The sequence below is a fragment of the Siniperca chuatsi genome, linkage group LG12 (genome assembly GCF_020085105.1).
Source record: "Siniperca chuatsi isolate FFG_IHB_CAS linkage group LG12, ASM2008510v1, whole genome shotgun sequence".
Lineage (NCBI taxonomy): Eukaryota > Metazoa > Chordata > Actinopteri > Centrarchiformes > Sinipercidae > Siniperca > Siniperca chuatsi.
The window spans coordinates 26,323,762-26,349,888 of NC_058053.1; the positions used below are offsets into that span (position 1 = coordinate 26,323,762).

The following is a 26,127-nucleotide window of genomic DNA, read 5'->3' on the forward strand; positions in this document are numbered from 1 at the left end:
TGTAGATTTACTCAATTTGCCCAAATGAAATTCTGGTGTCTGGCATTGGCAGGATATTTATAGTACATGCAGAGTGACAATTAAAAACTTAAGCGAACTGTACACTAAAAGCACTCCACCCAGAGAAAATGGACCATAAAGCTGCTTCAGAAACTAAATTTAGATCTGAGGAGTGCACAGTTTACTGTAAATACCTAATGTTTTATTTGGCCTTGACAACATGGCAACAAGTGAATGTTATTAAAGTACGTTCACTGACTGAGGTTTGTACAGTAAGACTGTGTGGAAGACTTACATTTTGGGAAATATACTCTTAATTTCTCTCTTGCAGAGAGTTAGATGAGAGGATTGATATCACTCTCATATCTGTACATTAGCACAAAGACCGGAAACAAGGGGAAACAGCTAGGATGGCTCTCTCCAAAGATATCAAAAACTGCCTACCAGATTTTTACCAAAAACAACAGTTAACCCCCCGGCCCCCCCCCCCCCCTTAAAACAACAGCTTATTAATTAGTAAGTGTTAGAGGTGCTGGTAGGCATATTACCTTCAGACTGAGCCAGGCTAGCTGTTTCCCCATTTCCAGTCCTCATGCTAAGCTAAGCTAAGCTAACCGACTGCTGGCTGTAGTTTAATATTTAACGGACATGAGAGTGTTTTCGATCTTCTCATCTAACTCTTGGCTAGAAAGCGAATATGCCTATTTCCCTTTAAGTAAAAGTGACAATACCACAATTTAAAAATTACCACAATTACCACAATTACTAAAAAGTCCTGCATTCAAAATTGTACTCGAATAAAAGTACAGAAGTATTAGCTGGTTGAGCTGGAGCAAATTTGAACTACTTTATAGTGTTGGACATTTCTATAACAATGCATCCTATTTAATGTGATGATGACATGTTTTGTAAAGTAAATAGTAACTATAGCTGTCAAATAAATGTAGTGAAGTAGAAGTCAAACGCAGCACAAAATAGAGAAACTCCAGTAAAGTAAATGTACCTCAAAACAATACATAATAACAGCTCCTGAGTAAATGTACTTAACTACTTTCCGATACTATGTGTGGGTGAAGAAAGTGTGTACTAACCAATATCCCAGGAGCCAGCACTTTCAATCTCCTTGCGACCTATGAAGTACCAGACACAGGCCATCCAGTGGGCCAGCAGGGCGAACATGGACATCAGCAGAGTGAGAACCACCGCGCTGTACTGGGAGTATCGCTCCAGCTTCTGCAGCAGCCGCAGTAACCGAAGCAGCCGAACAGTCTTCAACAGGTGGACACCAAAGTACTGCACAGATAGATACATATACCACACCGGTCTCAACCTTCAGTATGACTTCAATATAATATAAAAGGAACCATTCTGCAAAAGTGCTATCATTTTCATACTCAAGGATCTAAATTACTTATTCTTTAAAACATGGCCATTTCTTTCAGCATGTGCTATTAATAATTTGTGAGCGTATTTGTCAGTTTTATTCAAAAGATGGCTCTTTAATTTATTCTTCATATGAAATCAAACATTTTCAACTCCAAATTTGAATTTAAAAATGAGTCTAAATAACTCATTGTGCATGCATGTGTAGTAATTTACCCCGCAGGTCAAATCATCTTTTAGGAGTCTGAGCATGGAACTACAAATTAATGAGACCTGCAATAACAGCATTTGTTTCTCTGATGAGTTTGGATGAAATGTTGATCTAATAAACTCACAAGAGAGCCTGTGACATTATGCATAAAGCTCTCCCTTTCTCCAAATTTGGTTTGTTACCATCGGTAATGTTAGCGTGGATAATGAATGCAGGAAACAGAGTGTATGTCCACATTCAAGTGTTTTTCTTTCCTGGGAAAAAAAAGGTGAATTAAGTCGCCTGATTTGTCACACACAACACACAAATGTCCAGAGACAGACACACAGTAGCACACACAGGAGACTCACCACGCTGACGTTGAAAGCATACAGCAGGTCAAAGGGCAGGGCGGCAATGAGATCGACAAAGAGCCAGGTGGTGACGTAGTGAACGCAGATGGAGCGGGCATCGTACACTACCTGACCCGACGTGCTCACAAAAGTAGTTCGAAAGTTCAGCAATATGTCTGCAGAGGAGGACAACAACAGCAGAAGCTGACGGCAGGAATTACCAACAGGATAGTACCACTGACAAATGACTGTTACATGAGGATGAATAACATACAGAGCAATGGTTATTCAGTGAATCATTTGTAAGTCATTTTGATGAGAACAGAAAAAAAGACATGTCAGCAATTCAGAAACTGACAATAACATCTATAAACTAATAGACCGTATTGGTACTAACATTTACTTGTATTCTTAAAAGACCATATTCGAAGTTCAGCATGTTTCAACAGACTGACTAAAAATTGTGTTTCACAAAAATACACAAAAATAATACAGAGGACAAAAGGTGCTAAGTCCGTTTCACACACAGTATGTCCAGAGAACTTGAACGTGCTCTTGAAGTTGCAAAACTGGTAACATTATTCAGGCACTCTTGGGCAGAGCAAAGAGAAAAGTTATACTAAAAGCCTTAATTTAGTTGGGCACAATGGTTTAAAACACTGACCAGGTCTGTCCTCTCAGGGACGTCAACAAAAAATACATTTATACTACATTAGTGATTATTTTCAAAGCATACAATCAGTTTATAGATTCATTTATTACCTTCCAGGGAGCCACTGATGTCCTTTTTTCCCAATAAAATATGAAACCCAATAGATAAATACTTCCAGACCCCCTCCAGACATGTTTTATGAATTTTAAAAATACTCTGCTTTGAACTGCTGAACACAAGATGTCTCCGACTTCACTGAAAAGTCCATTCTAAGCGTTTGTGCTCTGGAGGTTTCAAGTTTCCACATCACGCTTGTCCGAGTTGCATACTGGACCACGATTTGCTCCCAGACTAGTTGTGATGTCACAAAATCCTGCTCATACGTTCATGTGTTCAACTTTAAGGTATTTAAGGTAAACAAACTTTCCTCCTTCAGCAGATGGATGTGAAAACAACCTCCTACTGTCAAACTCATTGATCATTCTGCACAGTGAAGCTCAAACAAGTGAAGGAAGAAGATGAAAAATACATTTTTGAGTGGAAGGGGACTTTAAAACTGGCTTGAGACATCCAGTGATTTATTACAGTAAACATTTTGTTGCCTTTACCTTTTTATTCTTTTAGGTTTCAAAGTTGTAAGGGATCTAAAGCAGGGACAGTTTTAAAAAACTCTTCCAGTTGGTGCATTTACAGTAATAACACTGAAACATAAAAGTTAGCTGCAACCTTTTCAATGTAAGAAACAACTAAGCATTGAACATAATCTCTTACTTGACTTCACTGGTTGTCTCACCACATGGCTCATAAATGCAACAGATAAACCTTGAATTCTCCAAAAGTTTTCAAAATGGTTCCTTGTTCACAATTATAACAATAATGTCCCATTGGCAGAAAACAACAGAAAATAACTTACAGTATATGCAGTTTGTTAAATAGCTAAAACCACCTGCATGGCTCTTAAGGTAACCCACTATTCCATGTTTCAGGTCTTAGTAGGAGTCTTTAGGATGCAGTTAGTGCATGAAAAGCAGCTTATTAACGGGAACAAACGAATAATCTGAAGCCTTATGGCACATTTCTATCCACTATTGTTTGCTGAGTGAACGTATAGATAAACAGGCTGGTTTGTTAGTCCTAACAGATGGGATATCGACTGACAGGGGTCAGCTATTTGACTGCGGGCCGCTTGTATAATTTCATTGCAGAATTTTATTGATGGAGGGCTTGTGTTCACTCTTTTCCATTAAGGCAAATTGTCCATTGAAGAGCACTCATACAAGTTTCCTACAGTTAGATGGACAAGATTGGGGACAAAGAGGCCGGTTGTTTTCTAGGAAATTAGATAGCAATGAGACCTAATGGTCTACTGAATGGCTCATATCCTTTCACTGCTGTGTATGCGTCATTAAAAACTTCAACAAAACTTTCATTGTTACTGATGAGTCTCTCAGATACAGGCTGTTTTATTGGCTTCCCATTAGGGGCGGTTAACACAATGCTGAACAAATAGCCAATCTTTAAGTCTTGTTAATTACTGAAGCTAGCATTGGTGTTTAATAAAAGAATGCACTTATCAAATAAGTGTGAAAATCAGCTTGAGTATGTTCGTCATGAAAGGAATTCATTCGGCGCTAGATTTAGACCATGTTGTGGCAGAAATGGTGGTGGAAAGATGACCTTGTAGAGTTAATCTTGTTAAACACAGCACGCTGTCTCACCTAAAATAAACAGGATCTCTACAAGGATGTCACTGACGCTGGGCGGGCTTCGTGGGGCGCTGCTGCTCCCTTCATCCCGCCCTCCCACCACTGTGAAACACACGTTATAGGGCACGGTGACTGCCACGTAGAAGGTCGCCAACAGAATCAACCAATCCCAGCCGGCCTTGAAGGTTCCATAGTGGAGCAGGATGAAGCGAGATTTCTGAATAGCTGCTACCTTGTACTCCGGGATTGGAGGCTTATCCCCGAACATGTTCTGGATTGGATGACAGGGGAGAGAGAGGTTAACACCACTCTCTCTTTCTGATCTTCCAGATTTCCACTTTTTACATCTCTCTCCCTCTACCCAAAAACACACACACACACACACACACACACACACACCTGCACACAATAACACACTTACTGAACCTCTTCGAGCTCGTGTTGAGTAGACAGCCATTATGAAAACCCACAGAAGTGTAATATAACGTCTAGTCAAGATCCCAGAATCTCTAACAATGTAAAGTATTAGTACTGTACTGTATGCAGGTTGAATTACAGTTTGTAAAAAATCTGTATAAAACGATTCATAGGACCTCTACAGTTTTTCCATTTGATGTAACAGTGCAGCCATAAAAACAGTGTCTCACTCATTTGAACTGTGTCAGAGTTTTGATTCTGTGTTGGAAAAAGCAGATAGAAAATGATGTCAAATACTGTGGAAAACATGTTTTTCAAAACTTAAGGAGAAAACTGGTAAAAATGTGTTATATTGCACATATACAGTATTTTCACTGAGAGATATCTGTACTTTATGACGAGATACATTTAAGTTGATTTTCACCTCACTAATAATAAAATTGTTGTGTTTCCTGCTTGAGGACACTGCTTACTGTAAACAGGGTCTTCTTGCAATGATCACCTCAGAAAAAGCTTACGTTAATAGAAAACACAAAATGAGCTGCTTATTTAAAAAGGCTAGGGCTAAAAGTTTAAACTAAAAAATGTTTGTGCAACATACTGTATTTTACAAAAAAATGATTTTCACCTGGATATTTTGTATTATTGATTTTTTAAAATCATGTTTTCACCTATTTTTGATATACAAAATAAAAACAGATAAATTCCCTACGTAAGCAATATTCCTCAAAGAGTGGGCATCCCACTTTCAGGATTCAAACTGCGTAGGTGTGCATGTTTGTTTTATCACTGACATCAGCGAAATGCAGAGCTCTTTCACCCCAAAGTCAAACAGAAGTGAGGATACTCCTGCTGACCTCCACACCATCTGTCAGGGTGTGTGCTGCCCACTGTACTGCAGCAGACCTACACTGTGGTGAACACACAAAGACCACAACGCTGGGCTGCTACAGTGATCATCCCGCGATTGTGACCCTTGAAGTCTTACTAAGCAATGTGTGTTGTATCATATGATAATGTAAATACAAGCCAGACTTTGAAAGAAGAACCCATGTTCCAACTTGGGAAACAATTAAACAACCTTCTTTTTATTGTAAAGCAGGAATAACTTATAACTGGATAAAAGAGTCTTTGATGAATCTGGAAATGGCTTCAAAACAGATTGTTGGCTGTTGAACAGCCTGTAGGGGTTTTTAAAGTTCGGCCTGTACTATATTTATCCTTCAGAGAAACATATTCTTACCTCTGTGACTTGAATGTAATCTTCACTGCGAAACTCTCAAAAGTAAAACTAATGATTACATGAGAGGCAGTCTGGGGCTAGTTTTGCAATACATCTTCTGGCAACCAGACATCTTGTTACTCCAAAAATACGAGATGAAATATAATGAACCTGTGTTACTGACCACACAGTCAGTCCAGTCTTTCAAGGAAGTAGATTCAACTCTTTTGTTTAGGTGTACCAGTGCAGACAAATGCGAAGAAACTTACATTGTTGATCTTGAGCTTGCTCTTGTCTTGTTTCTGCAGGTGTCCTGACAGGTGATAGAGAACTGCTCTGCTGCGGCGCCGGTTGGCGTTGAAGCCTGGAGGGCGAGTAACCCGATGCACCTCCAGACCTGTTTCCTCATCTGTGGAGGAGATGGTAACACGCTGAGCCACAATCCAATCCACAACACGGGGTAAGAATTTCAACCAAACTCTGTGTCATCCTTAACATGTTGACTGGCTTCTCTAAGCCCAGAGACTGTGCTTTAACCAGTGGTGGAGGAAGTATTCAGATCCTTTACTTAAGTAAAAGTACTAGTACCACACTGTAAAAATACTGTGTTACAAGTAAAATCCTGCATTGAAAATGCTACTTAAGTAAAAGAATGCAAGTATAATCAGGAAAATGTACTTAAAGTATCAAAAGTAAAAGTACTCAAAGCAGAAAAATGTCCCCTGTGACTGTTGTATATTATATCATTAGATTATTATTACTTATTAATGTAAAAGCAGGATTTTACTGCTGTAGCTGGTTGAGGTGCAGCTCATTTTGAACTATTTTGTATCGGACTGCAGCTAATGATTATTTTCAACATGGATTCATCAACACAACGCTGGTTTGGTCCAAGCAATAGTACTGCAATCTAAATTATTAAAAATAAATTAAAATTATCAAAATAATGAAAAGGAAAAGCAGCAAATCCTCACAGTTCAGAAGTCATGAAATGTTTTTACATAAAAAATAGTTGCCAATTAATTGTCTGTCAACCGACTTATTGATTAATCGACTAATCGTTTCAGCTGTACTTGTATATATTATTGGGTAGTTTAAGTTATAGTAAAACCTCATATTTTATAAGCTCTTTGTATGTTTTGTATGCATAAATCTTAATTTGTAAAGTAATTAGTAACTAAATCTGTCGGATAAATGCAGTGAAGTAAAAAGTACAATATTTCCCTCTGAAATGTAGCGGAGTAAAAGTAGAAAGTGGCAAGTACCTCAAATTTGTATTTAAGTTCAGTACTTGAGTAAATGTACTTGGATTACATCTTTTATAGATCAGAGGCAGTGAAAACTTGACCTGTTCCATGTCTTAAACCACCTAACCTACAGTATCACATGGGTCAGCCCATCTCTCTTTGTTAACATGTTTTAGAGTGGAATTCCCTATACGTTTGATCACAACTCCTCTGTGCCAGCTCTATGTTCTGATGAACACATGCTGCTCAAGTCTTTGTGTAAATATTTGATGTGATATTGACCTAATGTCTGCCTTTGTGGCTCTTTATTGACTAAACAAGGTGTTCTTTAGGTAGAATAAGATGATCTGGGCTGAGATCCAGATCTGTATTTACAGAACAGAATCATTAATAATGGCTGCACACCTCCAACATCATCCTTTTTGTCATGTATTGACTAATGAAAGATAAGATCTGGTACGGTATGAAGGCAAAAGGAGGACACAAATTGATGGTACAGAGTACAGTAGGTAGATTAAGGGAGTTGTTTTCTGTTAAGCCATCATCAAGACAGAAAGTGTTTTTTGTTCTCTCCATTTCCACTTTACATTTCCTATTATGATTGTTCCTCTGTCTGTCCATAATATGATGTCATGCTTGGCAAATACCCACCCTGTAACCAAATCATTTTCATTTTCAGCCAGTAAATTTGATTTGTTCATCGTATCTAGACTTCAAACAGTTCAGATGGTGCACGGAGAAACCACTATTGCTAATACTGGTAGCTCTTTCTTTCTCCTGTATGTACTGTACGTTTGGGAGTTATTTAAAAGTCTTACTACCAACAGACATGTGACATAAACAAGGTGTGTATTACCTGAGGACAGTGCCATACAGCGTCTGCACCAGCATCTATTTTGACAGACGTACAAAGGAGGTATGCTGGTTGTGTTGCAGTGAGAATTTTTTAGGTTTAGAGACAATTTTCTTCTAGGAAGCTTTAAACAGGAGAAACTAGGTACATAGTGGTGGCAAAGATAAAAGTTTATACATTCAAGCCGGGTATTCTTGCTATTTCAAAAGACGAAAGGGGAAGAGGGTAGATTCAAGGTCAGTGGAGGCTGATGAGATAATTTTAAAATTGGTGATAGAAATTCCAGGTTGAATTTGCCAAGTGAACTTCCTGGAAAACAGTGCACCTTCAGCGATGACTCATCCTGCTCAACTCTGTGTAACTAAGAATACAATAAAGCCATAAGAACTGCCGTTCAGTCCATACCTAATGGGCTATTAGAGCTTTGTGTCGAGGTGACTGGAAGAAAAGCTACAGAAGGTCATTGGGGCTCCTGACGCAGACAAGGAGCTGGGAAAGAATGAATTTTAGTGTCTATTTTCTAGACTCTAAGCAGCTCTTTTCTTAAGTGTGGTACAGAAGAGGGACACTAACAATAAACTATTGATTGCATATTTATGGCACCAGCTGGCCTCGTTTAATTGTCTTGGTCGTCTTTAAAAACAACACTAGTCTGTTTTGTGTAGGCTGAGGTCAGTTAGCTAAAAGGTGGCGTCCTTTGCCTGTTGATGAAAGATGGCAAAGCATATGGACCCTGATAAACCTGCATTTAAACCCCAGGTTTATGAATATCTCAGGAACAACTTTCTATGCTTCAGTGCTGATAGTCTAGTAACAGCTTCAGACTACGTGTGTGGGGGTCTGGTACCAGGGCCACAGGTGTGGGAGAAGCCAGTCTTCCTCAACACGCTCACTCCAGTGGAGTGTGACTTTAAAGGTGTCAGTATGCTTCAACTGAAGTGGCGTCTGAAACCCCCTCTCCCTACAACTTTCCAATGTCAAAATTGAGGGGGCTGTGTCCAACATTTTCTGTAACGTTCTGAAAGCGACAATCACACCCACACAGTGATTGGCCAGCTGTGCTGCGGTGAAAAAGTAAACTACCATTTTTCAAGCTTTTTTTTTTGTTACACAACTATTTAAATCACTTGGCGTGTGTACCAATGCGTGCACCACCAGATTGTCCAAAAGTGTGTGCTGTTATCCCCGCATGAAGGATTACGTCCGGCCCCTCTCTGTGACGGCTTTTCACCCCACCTTAAAGTGTGGCCATTCGGAACAGCTTTAAACACTTCTGCCTTCAGACATGGTCGGACAATACGCTGTAGTTTGTTTCGAGCATACTGACACCTTAAAGGAATAGCTAGAAATTTTGGGAAATATGCTTATTCGCTTTCTCGCTGAAAGTTAAATGAGAAGGTCAATACCACTCTCCAGACTCCTGGAAGTGACTGGTCCCACCCAAGAAATAATCTGGCCCATTACCTCTCATTAAACGGCAAATTGTTGTTTTTACACTTTTTTGTATGGATTAAACAAACTAGATGTAACACGTTAATTATTTACCTTTAGAGGTGCTGACAGGTTGATTTTGCTACCTTCGGACAGAGCCAAGATAGCTCTTTCCCCCTGTTTCAAGACTTTGTACTAAGCTAAGCTAACCAGCTGCAGCTACATATTTAGCATACAGATGTGACAGTAGTATTGCAGCTCATCTAACTTGCGATTCATCTTTCCAAAATGTCGGACTACTGCTTTAAACGAGACATAAATGCACTGGGAATCCTGATTCATCCACGAGGAGATACACTGAGATAACACCAGTATGACTCCTGGAGACGCAGGAAGTTGAGGTCTCAGGGTCATTGTTCCACTTAGCACTAAACGTGTTCAACCAAATTCATGTGTAGCGAAGGGTGCTGTCCCTTTCCACCTTCGACTGCTCAACATGCATTTGCTGTAGGCAGATTAGGTAATACAATGTAAAGAAGGAGATGGTATTTACATGCCTTAGGGTAGATTCTTCTTATTATATTATATTATTATATATCTCTGGGGGAGCCTGTGTGTGCTAGTGAGGAAAATGGGTTAGCTATACATTTTAAATTATTAATACAGTCAATTAACACAGTGCATATGTGAGCAAGTTGTTGCGCACCAGTGTGTCTGTTTTTAAAGGTACTTTTGCGAGTGTTTATGAGTACAACGCTTTGTATAGTGAGCACAATTAAGCAGTCAAAGTCTGTCTTTCTTTGATTTTTTTTTAAATCGTAAATGTCTTCCATGTCTTTTTCTTTCCTTCACATTCCCCCCCTCCATCTCACTAACCGATTGTGCATTTTGAAAAGGCACATCACACTAAGCTAAGCACCAAGAGTGAGCCGCTCAGCCAGTCAGCAGACTCCCACCGAGGAGCAGAAGCAGGTAAATGTGATTGTGTCAACTCATCACATCATAAATGTCAAAGTCTTTCCTTTCCTTCATTTTCTAGTTGTTTGTCACTTTTTCCCTCTTTCATTTTCTTGTCACATCCAGAGGTGCTTAATTTAGCCGAAACCCAAATGTTGTGTTAGTGGTTATAGTTATGTCTCAGTGATGAATCAGAAATAGAAGCCATTTAAATCCTCTTTTGTCTCTCTCTCGCCTTCCCTTTCCGTCCTTTTTGTTGTTTGTCCTCGGTCCCCTGTGGTGTGTACTGCAATCCGAATTTGGTTGGTTGAATTTAAAATGTAATAACTCATTTGGTGTGTAAAACACAGCCAGGTTATATGAAAGCAGTCTTCAATCATTTTGGCGGTAAGGCAATGAGATATTCAGCCAAATGAGAGAGCCTGGGCAAGTGGGGGAAAATTGGGTAAGTGATTTCAAGCAGGTGCTCTTTCCCACCAGGAAGCACGACAGACAGCAGCTCTGAAAGCCAATCTATAAAAACTAAAAACACCCCACTTCATCTTAAGAGTCTTGATTACTCTGCTTCTCTTCCCGTATCTCTACAGGGTTGGTATTCAACTCTCAAGTTCTCTGTGGTGAACTCGTGCAGGCAACGGGATTTGAAAGTTTAAAAGTATGATTTGAATGTCTTTAATAAGTGTGTATTCAATGTTTGCAGTATAATGTCTGCAAGATTACACAACATTGAATACAGAGTTTTTGAACACACCGTACAGTGATTCAAGACAAGATTCAAATCTGCTCTTTCAGCTTTGCATGCTGGGATTTCTCAATCTGTTTTCACAGGAGTACAAAAAACAAACAGCTCGACACGTCCCAAACAACTCTGGGCAGGAACTGATGGAGGGACAATCAATAATGTGCTCCAAGAAAAATACAGCCAAGCAACCAACACATCTGCAACTAAATATGTTTTTATTGGTCACATGTTATGTCAGGTAGGTGAGCTGACTTTTAGGCCACAGGCAAAAGAACCTAATTAGAAGACAAAATACCAAATAAATAAATCTGTTTTTGTTTGTTAGACACCCGTAATTCGCTCCAATCAAACACTGATACTAACATGACAAGTGAGGTTCATGTTTTCAGTTTTATTCCAGAGGAATAAATATTACAATCTTTTTCACCTGGTTTTATACGGCTAACATCAATGTTAGCTTCTACAGCATCACCTGCACTTTATGTAACGTCAACCAGGTTGTATATTTCATGTAATTTAGCAACGTATTTCTTTCACACTTTACACACAACAAGAAATAATATTTAGACACTATTTAAAGTCTCGAGAAGACAAACGTGACCGTTTTCCAATCTGGTAAAATAAAAAGACAAAAAACATTCAAGTGACGCACTAACATATAGGGACCCTACTTTCTTCCCATTGCAGATGTGGGGTGTGCAGTTGGACCCTTCTCCCCCGACCTCCTCCCTACGCAGTTCCTCCTTCATAACTACTACGGCTGCTAAAGGGCTTCGCCACTTCAACACATGTTCTGGGGCACAGAACAACATGTGTTGAACAGTTATGTTTAGTTATCTTAAATTTAAGAATATTTTAAGATCAAATCAATTTACAAGATGTATTTTTATTTCCTGAAGTCTTAACGTCAGCAATTTGGTACAAAAAAGATGTCAACTCACAAATACTGGCTGGTAATTTCAACTGCAACCTCCCCCATCAAGTATCTGCATTTTCATATTGGGTAGCAAGCTGTGGGTCATCTCTGACAGAATGTTTATGGTTCACCATGTGCATTTAATAGAGGCAGTCATTAATATTAATGTAATATTCAATAATCAATATTCAGCGGCACTTGAAAGGCAAAACATTTTGCATGCTGTCGCCCTCTCCAGTGGTGAAACATGAAAACCACACCAGTTACCAAAATATACAGTAACACTGTTGACATATATATATACCAGAACACGTAGATTATAAAGAGCATCTACAACCACGTTAAATGTGTGTTTCAATCATCCACTATACGGATTAATAGATTACAGATATATTGCATTAAAAACATTATGAAGGTTCAGTCTTGACCTTGGGAACACAAAATAACTGATTATTTGACAAAATAATCAATAATCAACTCAAGGTCCACTTACTGCACTAGCATTTTCCAGAGCTGTCAACTCCATCTCACAGTCTTCAGCACGAATGGAGTTGGCTCAGTTGTCATCAAGTATGGAACTTCGATCATGTGATGACAAAGACGGTGGGTCACAAAAACTAAGACAACATTCACTGATGAAGACCGTGAGATGCAGTTGAAAGCTCCGGCAAAAGTTAGTTAGTGGTCATTGAGTTAGTGAGGACTTGACCCAGACTTGTTTTTTAGGTTCCTAGATACAAGTCAGTGTTTTAGGTGTTTGACGACAAGTTTGAGTCATATTTCACCATTACACCCATTACCAGAACTGTAAGCAAGTGTTATTTTCTATAAACTCACCTGTGTCAGGTCCTTGCTCAGGATCCTGGTCCTTCTTCTTGTCAGTGATGTCTTTGTGGGACACGAGGAACAGAACCACCTCACCTTTTTCATTCTTAATGGGTACAATGTCCAGAAGACACCAGAACTGTGTACCTGAAGAGAACACAAATGCAAAGATACACAGTCAATGCATCGTTTCCACCTGAATGTACATTAAAATATGCTGTTCTACTATATTACCTAGCAAAATAACATCAGGGTCAGCTCTTATTTCTCAGCGTTACCTTTTTGTCCCCCTGGATGACCCCATATGTTTGTTACTCTGTATTGTACGCTGTCAATATTATCCAATAATTAAATGTGCAATAATATTCACAGGAAATAAACACAGAAGGCTTTTATATTAACAATTTGGTGACCACTTGTTTGTGTCCTTTCTTTTCAGCTACTTTTCCCTCAGTCCTCTTTGACAATTTTGGTGATGTGACACTGCAATTAATTGATTTACAAACTACATTTACAGCCCTGAGAACATTTCTCAGGGCTGTAAACAAGATATTCTCTATAGCCTGTGGAGATCTTTAACTACATCTACCCAGGTGTTTATAAATGTACAGTAATGTAATACATAATGGTTGGTTTTAAAAAGACTAACGCAATGTGTCAATATTGAACTGTATCAGTCTCCAATTTGTGGCAGAGAGAAAGTGAAGTCAACCAGCCACACACTGATCATACCTCAATATAGATGATGTGACAAATAATATTTAGAGGTAATCTAATTGCTTACTGTCATGTACACTCACAACACATGCACTCCACAGCGAGAAAAAGAAACTACATTGGATGGCAATATGAGTCGATGGGTCAGTCCACCACTTTGATCCAGAATGAAATCTCTCAGTAAGGTCTCATGAGGTTCACATTTGTGGTTATGAGTGAAATATCTCAACTATTGGATGGATTGCCATGAAATTTGGTTCAGACATTCATGTTCCACTCAGGATGAATTGTAATAACTTTGATGATCCCCTGACTTTTCATCTAGCGCCATCAGCACAGGAGGTTCAATTTGTCCAACACACTTATTTATGACAAAATACCTGCAAAATTGACATTCCCACCAGCCTCAGCTGGAATTTGTGTTTACTGCTATTTAGCAAATGTTAGCATGCTAACATGCTAAACTAAGATGGTGAACATTTTAAACATACTACCTGTTTAATACCAGCGTGTTAGCATTGCCACCGTGAGTGTGTTAGCATGCTGACATAAAGGCATGAAGTACATCCTCATGGCTGCAAACTCTTGTTGTCCAATCAACCTTTTACTAAAACCCTTTTACTAAAGTCAATTGTCCAATCACAGCCTGCCAACCAGAGTTAGGCATGACAGGTCTATGAAGCGTTGGAGTCTTCTCAAAATGTTGAAATTGTGCATCAATTGTACCCTGTTAATAAAGGGTCTGGGAAGCTACACTGGCGATGTGTGTTTGTGTCTGTAATGTCACCTACTGTTCTGTAAGCTCACTTGGCCTTCCTTTAGTCAAGATACTGTGAATAAGTATTTGCCAGCAGGCCAAGTCAAGACAATAAAACACCCACCTGGAAGATCAGTAATTGAGTAGCTGACCGCTACCTGGAACATTAGAACATTAGGTGCTAATGTTAAAATTTTGTATGATTCATTTTCAGCAGAATACATAGGTCAACACCAGAGTAACTTAATCATCAGCTATTTTCTGTGTCCTTCATTTAGACTGATCATTGTAAGCTTCACACTGCGGAGAATGAGAGCCCATATGGAAGCTATATGTGAGTGAGTCAGTGCCAGAAAGCCAGGCTGAGCTGTTATGTCCCTGTGATTTGCTGCATATTGGCTAAGGTGCTGAGCTGGCCCTAGAAACACAGTTGGACTTCAAAATAAGGTGCTCAGAGAAGAGAGTGCAGTAAAAGTAAATCAAGGAAAGAAATTTAAGATGGAAAGAAAGGATGGGGCGACTGTGGCTTAGTGGTAGAGTGGGTCATCCACCAATCGGAAGGTCGATCCCGGCTACCCCCAGCCCACATGTCGAAGTGCTCTGGGGCAAGACACTGAACCCCAAATTGCTCCCGAGGGCCGTGCCTTCGGTGTGTGAATGATTAGTTACTTTGATGATCGGTGGGTGAATGTGATCTGCAGTTGCAGCGCTTTGAGTAGTCAGAAAGACTAGAAAGGCGCTATGTAAGTACAGTCCATTTACCATGAACGGACTTCTTTTTCACAGTGTCACTCACTATCGCTTTTTCTGTGCTGTCTATAACCTCAGAATTCACATGATCCCCATGCGAGTAGGTGCAGTGTGGGGAGGGAGAGTGCAGGAAGTATAGATTCACTTTAAAGCCCCACAACTCTGTCTCAGCTGAGAACTAGAATACCAAAGAACACATACACACTATATGAGATTCTTCTGACTCCCTTTCAAGGCAGCTTTTGGGCTCTGATCACATTTGTTAGCCCCGTCGAACATGCATTATTTAAGCCATCTGTCTTTGTGATGATATTGCTAAGAGAAGTCTAGCAGATGTTTAGAATCTGAATCAAATCAGTGTTAGTGTTTTTTTTTTTTTTACACAGTTGTAAATTATTCTCAAAGGTTTGTTAAACTCAACTGACTTTAAAGAGTAACTTAACACCAGGCTGAAAAGTACTGTTTGACCTCTAATCGCATCCAACATCACTGATGAGTGTGGTTGGGTGTGGTCAGAAGTGTGCTTTGTTGCACCTGTAACCACGCCCAACAGTGATGTCACAGGGTCCTGGAGTACACCTGTGCATCACTGCCACAACGTGAGAAGTTAAACCACTGGAGGTTAAGCTGCTCGTCAAGCTTTACAAACTTGGATCCATATTCAGCTTGGTGTTATAATATAACTCTTCTTTAAGGATAAGGCTGGCATTATTCTATATTTGTCTCTTATTGTAAGCAAATCCAATGGAAAAAAACAAAACCAACAATGTGTTCATGGGTCTCTCAGTACTTTCTGACTTCCCTTCTTTGTCTGTGACACTCAGCCCAAAGCACATTCTTTCATACTGAAGATGTAAATCTTAAAAAGCTGGTTACAAATGTATAGTTTCATTCTTTAAAAAAAGTAATTTCCTAAAACAGCTGGTCACATTACTCAAACAGGAGTAAATATTGCATTTGTTGGGGACTACTTTCTTCTGCGAATTAATACAAATTTGATGCACTATAGAGTGAGGACTAGGTAGGACAATGCATGTGGTATTGACTCATAATAACACAACAGTGCGGCTCACTGATGTGTTTTTAATAGTTTTTTAACTACAATGGAGCTCTATGGCTCAGAGGAAGAAGGTATATCAGACTTTGGCTACACAGACAATACTTGTTAGTGGGATCAATGCACTGTTGGTTTTGGTCTTTTCATGGAATTTGTCGACAATAAGAAAAATGCTGAATATCGCCAGCCTTATCCTCTAAATAAGATTATCAAACAATCAGGCTAAAACAAGCTGTTTTGGTTTTCTGTTACTCACCTGTAATCTCTGACTCATGACTTTGTGGGCTGCATTTGGGGCATTACATGCTGTTCCCTGCAAACCTGAGACTAATTCCCAACAGGGGATCATGCACGTAAATAATGTATTCAAACAAGCGGGAGGACTGTCTCAATAAAAACATCAGACATACTGAGGCTGGATTTGTCCCGGGAACACAATATGGTAAACAATAGCAGTGGAAACAGCATGTGCTGTCCCCTGTTCTGCCTCTCTATGCATAAGTATAAGCCAAGTATACGGTTAAAGAATGAAAGGCTGTCATTCATATATATTGATTATTATAATTTCATTAGAGGACAGCATTATTACTGACAGAAGGTTATAACAGGGGGTTATTCTGGTGAAGTAACATAACTAGTAATTAATGAGTGATTTATATCATTTCACCAGTAATTGTACTGTAACTTACTGTTATTAAAGGCCCTGCACATGCACCCTGGGGTCCGTCTTCAGTATATTAGTTTGTCATGTGCTTGGTTCACCGGTTCATGCTTTTTCTTATCTATAAATATTTTTTGTTTTTATTTATATGCAATATTACTGATATCTTTTATTCAATACACCTTACCTATGAATATGACAAATATATTATTCACTCCCCTGCCCAGTTAGTGTCAGGTCAGTGCACCTGCAGAGCAGCCGCCCCACACTAAGCTCATATCAGACTACAATAGTCTCATGTTTAACCTGTAAGTCCCATGTTTTAATGCCTTTGTTCATCATCTGTGATGTGAAAACATCAGATTTCTTTCTGGTCATAGTTCAGTTATAAAATCCTAGCGCACCACGGAGCATCTCTCCTGTTGCGCTCCACTGATTGACAGGTGGCGGTAATGTGCCAAGACAAGCAGCAATGTGCAGTGACAAAGAAGACTGAACCCAGACCACTGCGGTAAGGACTCAGCCTTGTACATGGAGCGTGCGCTCTACCAGGTGAGCTACCGGGGCGCCCCGGCTTTGCAAATGTTTAATGAGTTTTATGAGATTTTAATATGCTAGACTTCAAGGATACACACATGCATTTAGGTGAATAACACTGAATATACACTGCTTTTGTTTGATTATAAGAAAACTCCACAGGGCACCTTTAACGTCTTGTGTCACCGTTATCTTTAGCCATGCTACTGTAGCAGCGTGACTCTATGGATGGCAATGCCAATGACTTTGGTGATTCTCTGACTTTCATCTAGCGCCATCATCAGGTCAACTTTTTAATTTGTCCAATACTTTGGTTTATGACCAAATAGCTGCAAAACTAATGGCATTCCCATCAGCCTCAGCTGTACTTTGTGTTTTGTGCTAATTGGCAAATGTTAGCATTTGATCCATGCTAAACTAATAGGATGAACATTGTAAACATTATACCTGCTAAACATCAGCAGCTAGCATTGTCATTGTGAGCATGAAATATGCAAAACATTTCCTAAAAAACAAATTTCACAAACTCATTTCCACGACCTGTAAGAGTAATATTGACTGTTTCTTTGGAAAACTTGTGATCACAGTACAATAACAGATGAAAAGTCATGTATTGTACTCAGGATATAGCCAGTTATGTTAAACTAAATATACACCATTATATTCCACTTATTACCAAAAAAGTATTTATTACAATAGTTTAACAAGTGAATGCACTTTTGTTTGTAGTTTACTCTTTAATCACCAAACATTACTCAGTACTTTTTCTTTCAATTTTCTGTAACTTTTTTAATTTGTTGATTGATATTTATTCCCAGTCATTCCTTTGTATTTGTTGGCCTATAAGTCATGTTGATATGAATATATTATGACTATGTACTCAGTGGATAACATGCAATTTTAAAATGGTGCCCCAGGCCTTGGTGAGAGGACTATGGTGATCTGAGTGAGGGAACTGGATATGAATGTGTTTATTCTTTTCCTTGCTCCCCTGAGGAACCGCTAAAATGCTAATACGAGCTCCTGGAGAGCTGATAAAAGCATGAAACACTTCTAATTTGTCATTTGTGTTTGTGAGAAACACGCTTTTATAACCCTGTGTTGCTCTTTGTTATAGGTTTATATCTCAGAGGAACAGGTGTGTCCATGCCTTCCTCTGTCTCTCTTGTATCTCAACATGACTCTCGCTCCTCCTATTTCTTATTTGTGGACTGGGCTCTTTACCTCCTCACTCATCTTTCTCCCTTTCATCTCAAATCACAGCTTTGATTGATTAATAATTAATAAAGAGTGGATGAATGAGTGATGACTTTCTGGAAAATAAAAAATCTTGAGGGAGACTTTCTCCTTCTGTTGTGAGAGAAGAACAGAAGGAGAAAGTCTCCCTCAAGATTTTTTATTTTCCTGTTTTGCTGTTGCTCTCTTTGTGAATACAAGTGAATACACGCATATTACTATTACTACTTAGAGTTCAGACTTTCATCGATTGACGGCATTCATGTCAAGTTTTATGTATTTTCTACCCTTTTAAAATCACTCCTTTGCTGACTTTGATTGCTGGAGCATTTGAGTGGATTGCATTGTTAAGCTGCTCTTCAAGCTTTACAAACTTGGATCCACATTCAGTAAAATTAAATCAATAGACGAAACATATAAATTGAAGCTTGTCACACCAGCTTGGTGTTATAACTCCTCTTCAAGGATAAGGCTGGCATTATTCTATATTTGTCTCTTATTGTAAGCAAATCCAATGGAAAAAACAAAACCAACAATGTGTTCATGGGTCTCTCAGTACTTTCTGACTTCCCTTCTTTGTCTGTGACACTCAGCCCAAAGCACATTCTTTCATACTGAAGATGTAAATCTTAAAAAGCTGGTTACAAATGTATAGTTTCATTCTTTAAAAAAGCAATTTCCTAAAACAGCTGGTCACTGTCGTTTATAGTAAACATTAATCAAACGGGAGTAAATAGTGCGTTTGTTGAGGACTATTTTCTGCTGCGGATTAGGTAGGACAATGTATGTGGTATTGACTCATAATAACCTGCAGTGTGTGTGTTCAAGGTAATGAAGGAACGTGTCACCCAGTGCAACAGTGCGACTCACTGATGTGTTTTTAATAGTTTTTGAACTACAGTGGAGCTCTATGGCTCGGAGGAAGAAGGTATATCATGCTTTGGCTACACAGACAATACTTGTTAGTGGGATCAATGCACTGTTAGTTTTAGTCTTTTCATGTGTCAGTCTTATCTTTTAAATAAGGTTATCAAATGTATTTTCTGCCTTTTTTTAAAAAGTCACTCCTTTGCTGACTGTTTGACTGCTGGAGCATTTGAGTGGGTTGTTTTGTGGTGAAACACGTGAGGCAGCCATTGCAAGATAAAAGCTCTGTTGACTTTGCACATAAAAGGGCCGTGGTTTCCTTTAATACATGCATGGCTCAGTAATTCATACATTCGTCCCCTCAGTCAACTGACTTGTACAAATACGAGTCTGGCATTCAATCAATCTACAGTATATACTATGTGTGTCAGCAGGAATTCTTTAAAAAGTCATACATGACATTTTGGGTCTTTTCCCCCCTTTATTTATCCAGGGAGGTTTAGCTTAAACGCTATGTTTTTCACACTGTGATCTGTTGGCCACTGAGCTTGAGCTGTTGGGGGGTTAAGGGCTTTGCTCAGCAGTCTTGAGACAAAGAAGTCCAAACAGGAGCATGGATGCGAGCTTACAACTTCAGAAATGGTTCACATTCACCATGAAACTTTCCGTGTGTGTTAGTAAACGTTACGAGATGCAAATCCTCAGTTACTGGCCCGATAAAGCAACTGGAGGGTTCATTTAGATGTAACACATGTGACAGTTGTCCAAAAAAGTTTGTAGTCGGATGTGAGCAGCTTGAATTGCCACACGAGAAAATATACTGATGTGGTCTTTGTCCACATTGTGTACTGTATGAAAAAAATAAAAGTTTTCTAGAATTTCCACGTACATTTTGTGTCCCATTTTAGAATAGAAATGTGCTTTCACCTGATGGGAAATGGACCACTAATGTACACAGTAAGCTGAAAATATAAAAAAACCCATGTAACATGTAAAAATGTCTAGACGACACAATGCACCAACAGCTTTGTTTTTATGACACTTCCTCCATTTTTCACTTGATTCAATTTGAAAATACACATGTGGCTTTATTAACATATACTTTATATTGAGTTGAATCAAATTACTTCCTGCAAAGTTAAGTTGCTACTTCTACCAGTCTTACAGTGTTTGTCTGCAGCTCTTCAGCTCACATGTGAAACTGTTCACCGGACGACCTCATTTACTTATGGACTTAGGTCAAGTGGCTGGTGAAGAATGGCTGAGCAAATATTAATTTGTTTTTACACTGTATGAATAGTGAAGTTCAAGTATCATTGGTCTTCACAAAGTAACACACACACACACACAAACACACACGCAAACACAGATTCTTCATGCAGTCTCACCTTCCTTCTTGTAGAAGACCAACTCGGTCTTGAACTCCCCCCTCTCATCCAGGGCTCCTTGGATCTGGGCCGTTAACCTGTCGCTCGTTTCCGGGCCGTACAGGAAGTGACACGCGCAGCTCTTCTGCATGAGCTCTGCACGGGCGTAACCAGTGAGCTCACAGAAACCGTCGGAGCAGTAGACGATGGGGTAGAGCGACTGCACCTGGGCGTTTCCCAGAACAAAGTTGCTGTCTGTAAGGAGAGAAGGGAGAAAGGAGTGTGAAACAAACTACAAAACTCCAAAACAAACAACAAAAATAATTTGTTGATTTCACTTGAGAATTTAGCTCCACAACATCTGATTTGTGACTTGAACTAGACCTGTATGAGCTCTTGAGTGGACACTCAGCATCATCAACCTCTGATATGTTCATGAAGCTCTAACCCTGTATTGATTCTCATATACAACATTTTGATCACATGTGCAAATACTGTTATTATTGCGTTATTTCTATTTCTAGTCAAAGTATCTTGGATTTTAATTGAGAATTCTATTTTACCGTCGTCAAAATGTTACAAGAGTAAACTTCTGGGGATAACACTGAAAACTTCAAAGAAATTTCAGTTCTTTACATGAGAATTTAGTACAATATTTCCAGTCCAGTATTGTCAGCTTGAATCCAAAAACTCAAAGTGAGACTCGCACCATATTTGTAGGGATTCTGCATTCCTCAAAGAAACCCCTGCGTTCATTTCTATCAAAATATTCAAAACGATGCACATGAAAGCAGCCTCATTGTGAGAGAGGAGACAGACTGCTGGAAGCCCGGCAGATCAGTAACAAGAATTAGTAAACACTGTCAAGAATCATCACAAAACCTTTAAGCAGTTTCATTAATTCATGCGGCCAATAGCACATCTGCCCTCCCTCAAGTAACAATCTTATGTACAGACAGGAACATGGCCGCCATGATCCTCTGTTTACTTGCTTTACAAACGCCAGCTACACTCTCGGGCTGTTGGTGATCAGCAGAAGATAGATGTGTGTGTGTATAAATACCAAATGGAAAAATTTGCAAGTGCATATTCACTTAATGGCCCAGAGCATGTAGATGGGTGAACACTCTAAAATTGACTATTTATTACTTTGTGCTCAGGCACTCTCATTGATCCATCAATTTCGATGGCCCTCGAGACCCCCATATTAAATATTTTATGGCCTAACGCTGATGTGTGAGGTGTGTGTGTGTGTTTCACTGCCTGTGTTGTTTTGAGCTCATTTGAGAGGCAGCTTAAAATGAAGTGTTGAGACAAGGAACTCACCAAATCAGTGAGAAAGGAAAATCGGGAGAGTGTATACATGTTTCTGTGACTACGTCTATACAAAAGAGGGTATATGTACGCATGCAAGTGCATCCATCAGTGCAGGAGTGTGCTCAAGTTGCACGTTAGTATGTAGTATTCCACAGACTAGCAGCAGACAGTCACAGCACAACAACACAATCCATCTCATTAGCTAATTACTCCCTCTGTCTGACACGTGCACACTTCCTCTCTTTCCTGCACTCTCTTTCTCTCTTTTTATTCTGTAATACGCTGTTCACCAAGATAATTAATACACATACTACATGTTTTGTCTGCAGCAATTTTGAAAGTTGGTGATTTAGCTTGCTGCATTTCAAAAGATTATTATACTTTCATGTGAACGTTTGTTTTTCAGACAAGCATTCAATATTTTTCTGAATATTTAATAATTCTAAATAAATCCAATTAAAAGACCAAAATTAACAATGCGTTAGTCAGACGCTCAACACTATCTGACTTTCTTTCCCTGTCTGTGGCACTCAGTCCCATATAGCAAGCATTTTCCTTTACGACAAGGTGATTATTTATATCCATGGGGGAAATCAAGTGTTACAACACAGAAAAAAGAGTGAAGAGGTTGGTTCAGTTAAAGAAGTAGAAACACAGAACTAAAACAGAAAGCTTCATACACTTTTACGCAAACTATGATGGCATGAAACACAGTCTAACTCAGGTTTCTAAAAGGATCATTGTTAGCTCTTTTCAGTTTTCCCAGTCATAGTTTCTGTTGCCAGGATACAGTTTTCATGTTCATTTTCCCTTAATGATCCATGTCCATGTCTCTTTCTCTACCTTACTGTCGTTCCATCTCTCTCTTTTTCAGTAACAGTTGCATTTTTTCAACAGAGGTTCAACTCCATCCTCTGTGATTGTTCTTGTCACTTCCTGCTCAGTCTTGCTCTGCTGCCTTCTTCCTATCTCATTCCCCTTTTCTGTGTCGATTCTAAATTCAGAGTTGGTTTTAATGAATGTCTCGCTGTCTGTCTTCTGTAGTTATGTCACTTTCTGTGGGGTCAAATGCTGTTGTCTTGAATTACAAATAAGAAGCGCTGAATCTGACCTTGTGTGCAAAAATGTGCCGTTTCCTGTAAATCCCGTGTTCATGAGCACACTGTTTAAATCCAGCGCGGGAACGGCAGACTCTGTCACTGACCATGCAAACTGTATAGAGAGGTAACTAATAAGTCTTAATACTTTTAATGACTATAGCAGAATAAATGCCAATCATAAATAGCATCATGGCCAAAGATGACAATAAAATTGTGAAAATATGAAGATATGTACAAAACAAGACAACATTATTCTACATTATCAGGTACTAATTAAATTGTACGACATAGAAGCCCACAACACACAATTTTTCTGATACGTTAATTGCAGAAGTTACAGCTGTTAGGCTGCTTTTAGGGCATGGCATGCATTTCTAATGCTCAGAGACTCCAAGGTAGTGAACCTTGGAGTCTCTGAGTTTAAGACGAGAGAGAGAGAGAGAGAGAGAGAGAGAGAGAGAGAGAGAGAGAGAGAGAGAGAGAGAGAGAATATGAGTGTGATGGGATTAAATGGTGACCCTAAAGCAAGAGTTTAACCATGCAGCTCTTCTTGGGTGTATGCTCTCTCACCACCACATCATAAACTGCCCTGTGGCACTCACTCAGATTGTTATGAAGCGCTTTGAGAAACTGGTTCTCCTGCACATCAAAGACCACATCCCCGCCAGTCTGGACCTCCACCAGTTTGCACTCCCTGCCAACAGATCCACAGAGGATGCCATCTGTACTGCCCTCCACTCAGCCCTCACACACCTTGAAAATAACAAAACCTCCATCAGGATGGTGTTCGTTGATTTCAGCTCAGTCTCCACCACCATAACCACTGTGAAACTAGTTGGCAAGCTCAGCACTCAGGGCTTGAGTACAACTCTCTGCAAATGGACATTGGACTTCCTCACCAACAGACCCCGGACAGTTAGGACTAGCAGATACATCTCTGCCACATGACTCCCCTAACACAAGTGCTCTGTGTTTAGCATCCTCTTGCTCACCCTGTGCATCCATCACTGCACCCCGACCTGGAGAGAACTCAAATGTTAAGTTTCCAGATGACAACGCTATCATCAGCTGGTTTGCAAACATCAGTGAGACTTCACATCGGGAGACGGGGGGCTTGTATCAGAAAACAAACAACTAGTTGCTCGACATCAGCAGTAAGGAGCTATGTAAGGAGCTGATAGTCAAGGTGGAACGGGTAATCACAGACGACCTGTCATGGACATTACACATATATTATACACTCTGGAAAAAATAAGCAACCTTTCAGACAAGAATGTCAGAATTGGGCGATTCCACAAACCCTGGATTATGTTCAGTGCCAAATTGTTTGTATATCCAATGCCAACATTTTAAAGATTTGTGCTTGTGTTCTACTCCCTGTACTTTTGCATTTCCTCATTCAAAAGCGAGTAACGTAGGTATCATACAATAATCCCCCTTTATATTGGGGGATTTCTCTCTTCTATGTTTGTCATTATTCATAACATGTGGTCGGGTTACAGTCTAATAATACTAATAATACTCAAACTCTTGTTGAAGTTTCAGGAAAAAATGTGGTTATGGTTAATAGAGTACTCTACCGATTTAGAATTGAACTCCTATAACATTGTCAGACTCACAATAGACAGTAAAAAAAAAAAAGAAGAGGTTTGGCCGGTGGCAATAACTGTACTCTTATACTGTCAATCATTGCTCTTGCCACTCTTACCTTTCCTGTCAGTGTAGCATGTATTATTTTCAGACTTTACCATGATGATGCTCTCTGGATGTTTTTCCGTAAAAGGCATTTAAAAAAGCCAACGTAATAGTTTCTTGTTAACAGCTGTTGCTGCACAGTTACAATATGCAATTAATGCCAAATGAACATCAGTGTCCCGAAAGTAAAGCATGGTGTCTCAAGATATGACAGCTCATTCTTTTTCTGAGATAAGATCACATAAAGCTGTCTCTGCTGGTTGCTCAGATAGTTCCTAGACTGTATGAACTGTCAGAGTAAATGATTGGGAAAATATTCTTTCAGCTGTTTCTGTCTCTCTCTCATTCTTTTTGTATTCTGCAGTCTGGTCTTTTCTAACTGTGGTGAAGCCGCACAGCGAAGTGAAAAAAACCTACATATTCTGCTCCGTCTTATTGGGAAAGATTTTCTTTTCTTGACAATCTGGCCTCGAGATTCCTAGTGTCACAGTAGTGTCTCAGAGGCAGGACTGATGAGCCACCTATTCGGAGAGTTTTCTCAAAATACAGCACTTCGTCACATGAGTTGAGTTAGCCGTGACTCACGATGTGTTTCTGCCTGAGGCCTAGCTTTTAGCCTCAAGTCCACACACCAGCAAAACATGATGCCAGCTCAACACGGTAGTAAACATGGATGGACTCTAGCCAGTGCTATAAATTCAACAAAGAACATTTTAGTTTCTCTTGTCCTTGGTAAAAAGCTTTCAGCATGGCATTTAGACAATGTAGCATTTCACATCTACAGTAAAAACTATTTTACAACATAGCGTGTTCTTAGACATTCATATGCATTTCTTGTAGATCAGCAAAACAAACTCGAGACAGTACAGTTACTGTGCAGTGTCAGCGTTTTTGCTTTTGACCACAGGACATAATTTGTATCTTTCCTTTATTGAATTCACAAACAAAGTGTTGGGCCATGTCCACACTAATATGCTTACACTGAAATAGGAGTAACAGCGTGTCTACCCAGGAAGCGTTTCAGCCTCGTTTTTCAGTTGTCTGTCTCACAAGCGTCTGATGGAAATCATTCTATTTTAATAAATCGGGCTGGCTACACAGGCCACGTAACAGCTTGCCTTTTAACTCACGCTATGAGCACGGAAACACGACCCGAAGCGTATTTTTATGCT

At 39.4% G+C, this 26,127-nt stretch overlaps 1 protein-coding gene and 1 long non-coding RNA gene across 3 annotated transcripts in view; one reads left to right on the forward strand and one right to left on the reverse strand.

The window, feature by feature from the left end:
- The window catches only part of kcnh3 (potassium voltage-gated channel, subfamily H (eag-related), member 3), a 131,864-nt gene that overhangs the window by 32,321 nt on the left and 73,416 nt on the right, over positions 1 to 26,127 (reverse strand). Inside the window, exons 2-7 of the mRNA XM_044217331.1 lie at positions 20,865 to 21,098; positions 12,907 to 13,041; positions 6,193 to 6,332; positions 4,297 to 4,555; positions 1,945 to 2,102; positions 1,092 to 1,293 (exon numbers count right to left, since the gene is read on the reverse strand). Coding sequence (XP_044073266.1) covers positions 1,092 to 1,293; positions 1,945 to 2,102; positions 4,297 to 4,555; positions 6,193 to 6,332; positions 12,907 to 13,041; positions 20,865 to 21,098 — 1,128 coding nt within the window. The remainder of the gene's footprint in view (positions 1 to 1,091; positions 1,294 to 1,944; positions 2,103 to 4,296; positions 4,556 to 6,192; positions 6,333 to 12,906; positions 13,042 to 20,864; positions 21,099 to 26,127) is intronic.
- On the forward strand, positions 6,283 to 12,863 carry LOC122885765. Of its 2 annotated transcripts, none has more exons than XR_006380187.1 (3): positions 6,283 to 6,383; positions 10,351 to 11,391; positions 11,841 to 12,863. It is a non-coding gene; the product is annotated as an uncharacterized LOC122885765 (long non-coding RNA). The 2 variants fall into 2 exon arrangements; XR_006380186.1 differs by lacking the exon at positions 6,283 to 6,383 and having other exon boundaries at positions 7,562 to 11,066; positions 11,240 to 11,391.